The sequence below is a fragment of the Cydia pomonella genome, chromosome 8, assembly GCF_033807575.1.
Source record: "Cydia pomonella isolate Wapato2018A chromosome 8, ilCydPomo1, whole genome shotgun sequence".
In the NCBI taxonomy this organism is placed as follows: domain Eukaryota; kingdom Metazoa; phylum Arthropoda; class Insecta; order Lepidoptera; family Tortricidae; genus Cydia; species Cydia pomonella.
The window spans coordinates 13,899,603-13,904,669 of record NC_084710.1 but is presented as its reverse complement, the minus strand read 5'-3'; the positions used below and the strand labels follow the sequence as shown (position 1 = coordinate 13,904,669).

General features: G+C 34.6%; 1 protein-coding gene across 1 annotated transcript; it reads left to right on the top strand.

Moving 5' to 3' along the window:
- The first annotated feature begins 268 nt into the window (after positions 1-268).
- On the top strand, positions 269-4,859 carry LOC133520631 (bombyxin A-3 homolog). Its single transcript, XM_061855167.1, has 3 exons — positions 269-490; positions 704-887; positions 4,076-4,859. The coding sequence occupies exons 1-3, from the start codon at positions 473-475 to the stop codon at positions 4,255-4,257; spliced, it is 384 nt and encodes a 127-aa protein (XP_061711151.1). The 5' UTR covers positions 269-472; the 3' UTR covers positions 4,258-4,859.
- The last annotated feature ends 208 nt before the right edge of the window (positions 4,860-5,067 follow it).

Here is a 5,067-nt window from a genome sequence, read left to right as displayed (position 1 = left end):
TTCAGTGCATAGGTATGTAATGATTATTCTAGCTGTGTATTTTCTAGATCAATAGGTACTTAGTTAAGTAAGTATGAGGAACTATTACCTACCTAATTAAGTCTAATGATACCTAATGTGGAACAGATAAGAGCTTAGTTTAATAATAAGTAAGGACGTAATTACAAGCGAGAAATGTAAAAGACAAAAATAGCTAACGATAAATAACATTATTATTAGATGACAGACGTTTCTCTCCAAGTCTAGCCACTCAGCAACAGCGATAAATCAAGGGACGTTTAGACAGTGTTATCAAACATAATTATAATTGTTGTTTTGTAAACGTTATCGATGTAAACAAGTTTTAAGTAACTCCGTACTGTGGACCTTCGGGGACTATTTTTAGGCCCGCGTGGAGATGTTTGATCCATTGAACAGTTGTTAGTTAGACCGAGCGACCGTGCAGTGCCGATGCAACCAAAATCAGCCAAAAATGAATTCGTTACACTATGTAGGTACTTTATTTAATTCAAGTAATTTTAAGTTTCTCTTTTCGACTTTTAAACTTAGTTTATAATATGTGTCGTTCTTAAGCAAAAGCTTTTTTGTAAGTTGGTAAATTAAGAAGGAAGCTTTTTTGAAACCGTTTCTAAAAATTATACTATAACTGTATGCATACTTATTTAATAACGTGTATCTAATGCTTTGTATTGTTTTGTTTCAGTTATTTATTATAATGGTATTATTAGGAAATAATTTAGTGGCGCTAGCGCAAGAAGAAATGCAGCAATTGAGGCTGTCTGACTCTATTAATAAATGCAGCCATCGCCTGTCGCAGATGATTGCAAACCTTTGCAATAACCTCTACAAAATTGTGAAGAGAGACACACGTTCATCGAGAATGATAGGTAAGAAATGTTTGTACTTATTTATGTATCTTTCATAAATCGGGAACGCCTTTCTAGTCCACTTTGTGCTTTAGTTCCCATCTCCCAATAGTTAGCTTATTATAATAGGGTTTGTTTGAAATGATTGTGTGAAACATTGTAATAAGTTTTCATAAAAGTTTCGATTATCGGGTCGAACAAGATCTTACTTAAACATCCGATAATGCTGACAAAATCTACAATTACACAATTATTCAAAAATGTGTCCACAAAAGTAGTTTGTTGGAGTTAAAATAATGAAGGAGTATTTAGAATTAGGTAACGTAAGCTAAGAGCAGGTTGAAGTATGTTTTGTAATTCAGACAGAATATGTTTTGTAATATAGGCAAATGACAGTGACAATAATATAAAAAATCTATCAATTTTTATTCATATTAAACTACCTACCAAAGTTTTGCATAATTAAGATCATGTTCCAATATTTATGTATAGATATTGCACGCATTAGCCGCATATTATCACGGTCATTAGAAAGACCACACAAAAACATTACATGTGCACTAGATATAGAAACTCACAGCACTTCCTTATATTTCTCCTATGTTTGTAATTCCATTCATTCATCGCTCATCCCATTCGTCTTTCTCTAAACCCATAGCTAGACCGCTAGCTAGGTATCTAAGGATGAAGCTACTAGTATCTTATTTGCAGACGATATCTCCATTGTTTTGCCATACTCTCCACATGAAAATAACCTGAACTCCTTGTTTAACGTCACCCTCACTAAAGAAGTTGATTGGTTAAATCTTCATAACCTTGAACTGAACGCAGCTTAGCCATTAACTATAAATATAACAATCAAGCCTTGAATGGCGTAAATTCTTCCAATCTGCTGGAACATAAAACAAACAGAAAGTTGCAGACCTCATTTCCGTAAACTCGACATACTAACATTGACTTCTATATACATACTTGAGATATGTAAATTCAAAAGAAAATATAATTAACTCTTTCCATTACCAAAAAATCCGACAATCTCACATTTACGCCCAAGAAATACAATTCCCGTTCCGTTTTCAAATTTAAATATCCATAGCTCTAGTCCATATATAATGTGATTAATGTGCATTAAGATTCACAATAAACTTCCAATAGATATTAAAAATGAAAAAATAGATACTATATTTAACAAAAAAACTTACAAAGTATTTAATAGATAATAGTTTTTATAACTTGCAAGAGTTTTTTTGAAAGTTAAATTACTGGTAATAAACAAATTACAAGATCTCAGGTATATGTAAAATTACTATATTTATATTTAGATTAAGAATATGTTAAGTATTATGTGTACAGGATTTATAGCTGTCCGATATCCAAATGTAACATCTAATGTACTTACCTATGAAAGCAATATATGATTACTGATTACTGAAGTTCAATAGTAGGTCTTTGAATGGCTTTGCCCTGAGAAAGCCACAAAAAGTACTTTGCCCAGATGATAGCATGCCATTCACACTTTACCTACGTTTATCATCTGCTACTCACTACATACATGTTGTCAGAAAGATAATCCTTCAACTCGACGTGACCTGGGAACGCCCGTTTTGTTATTTTGAGTTTATATTATGACAATATACCTAATCATACTAAGACATTTTCGGTGCATTAACGTAATGATAATGAATGTTTATTATTTAATTATTTATCAAGTATTAGTAGGTATTTTACAATAGTGTGGTTGAAAACTTCCATTGCAGTTTAGGCAGTTTAATCACTACCGTAAAATGGGGTGAGTAGGGACAACACTGACATTCAAACCTCGATAAAACTTTATTTTTTACATGTGGCAAATTGCTTTTTATACATAATATATGTTCCGGTCGTTTGAATTTTAGTTTTTTTTTATGATTTTGTGTAGTTCCATTTCATAGCTCTAAAGATAAATACAAAATAGTAGGAAATCCCAGCTCACCCCGTAGTAGGGATGAGGAGGGATTGGAGGGGTGAGATTTGAAAATTGTTGGATCGACACTTTGGGATAATGAACATTATAATAGCTCCATTTGTTATTAGAATATATAATTTACGTAGCAATAGTCTGTAAAAACCAATTCACCCCTCTGTCATCCCTCCTTACCCGATTTATAACCCAACTGCCCTCGTAATCCCTACTCACCCCCTTTTACGGTATGTAAACTATTACAATATAAATTTAAGGAAGACAAGGCATCGCTCGCCCCGAACTAAGATCTTGCGATTCGCACAAAAGGTGCAACTGTTAGACGTAGTCTTGATAATGAAAAATAAAGGTTTATATAGTGAAAATAATTAATGAGACCAACAAGGATACCTTACTATCTATATGTGTAATAAGATGGAGGCGTATGAGACAACTTTCAGACTTCCCTATCATAACTCTAGCAGGTAATCCCAATCTGTTTTCGAAAGGTTGCCCGGACCTTGTAAAACTTTCTTATTCTACCCACACGTCTATACCTGTGCCTGGGGCCACGTTATATTATAATATTCTAACCCAACTTTGACATTTCTATACCCTCTCCTTACTTACCAAATATGGAAATTAAGGATTTACCGCCTTTCATATTAAGCGTAGGTACCAAAAAGTAACCGAATATTTCAATCACATTACGCTGTTTCGGAAATTAAAGAATTTACGCATCAAGTGACATGTTAAATTAAATCCTATACAAATATAAAGGTCAGGCTAGGGTGGTGTTCCGCCGACTGGTTCTCGGGATAGCTATATTTCAACGGTTGCACAATCGGCAAAGTTTGCGGGACAGAAAAAGGTCGCTGAGTGCAAACTAAAGAATGGAGAGCTCGATTCAACGCCTTCTTTTTGGCGTAGAAATGCTGGATTGGCATTGTGAATATTGTGATTTAAAGTATTGTGGTATCAGCTTATGTTTCTCTTTGTGTTTGGATTGAGTAATAAATATAACGTGACTATCGAAAGATATTTTTTCACAAAGTAAATTGACTACGTTTTTTAAAATGAGTAATAATATATAAAGTTCATAAACAAGTTGAATAGTCAACAATATTTTATTAATTAACTTGTTAAGTAGTTAATAACGTGATTGCTGTTAGGGGGCTCCTTAATCTCCTTACACAGATTATTATATGGAAATGAATAAGTATTTACCTACTGCGTTTTTCTCACTGAAGGTAAATATTTTTATCCACAGATAAACTAGTCCCAGAAGACCTCCACGAGCATATGAAGCGCGCGCGGCTGAAGCGATGGCGGCGTGTGCGGCGGCAGGTGGCCAACGAGTGCTGCGAACGGCCGTGCACGGTCAGCAACCTGTTAATGTACTGCCCCCCGGAGTCGCGGGTAGTCAAAGAGCACCCTGACATGTTTGACTGATTGTAAGAAGAATGGTGCAAATGGCCCTGCACGGTCAATGCTGTATATCAACCCGAAGACAAGCACTGGAGATAACCCTGACATGTTTTGCTCGCTATATGACAAGTGCTGCACACGGTGTTACAATGAGCAACACTGATAGACTGCCCTGCAGATGTGCAAGTAGTAGATGAGCACCTTGACATATTTGACTGACTGTATGAAAAATTATGATCGACGCAACTGTATTACCCCTATAACATACAAGTACCGAAGAAAATCCCTGATCAAGTGTGTCCATTGTGAGATAAATACTCCTGTACGGCTTTGAAAACACACAATAGTCAAAGAAGCACCCTGAAATCATTTATTAAATGGAATATCACCGACAAATGTATGAATTTAGTAGTATATTGGGGTGGCTGGTACAAATTCGTTAGTATTTATGCGTGCGTGGTCTAAAAATGTTTATACAATTATATACCTATATATACATAGATCTGAATATAAATCATATTGATAAAATTACATAATCTGTTTATTTGGAACGTCTATCAAAACAAATTACTTACTACAAACTATACATATGTACATCTAAACTGCTCAATAAACTATTATCTACAGCCTCCAGTATTCATTAAATTTTAATCAATTTACTTTGTTTATTCTACTCGGGAGGCCTAGCCAAATTTGGATAAAACGCCAAACGAAACTGACTAAAATAATGTATAAAAATCGGCCAAGAACATGTCGGGCCATGTTCAGGGTTCCCTAGTTACCATCCTGGCAGAATAAGCTAAACGGGGGCTATTAGTAAAGATAATTTGAAAT

What these genes read in the sequence shown, in the direction of transcription:
- LOC133520631 (XM_061855167.1), top strand. An exon ending in ACGTTCATCGAGAATGATAG is followed by an intron (nt 888 to 4,075) that starts GTAAGAAATGTT and finishes TTTTATCCACAG; the next exon opens with ATAAACTAGTCCCAGAAGAC.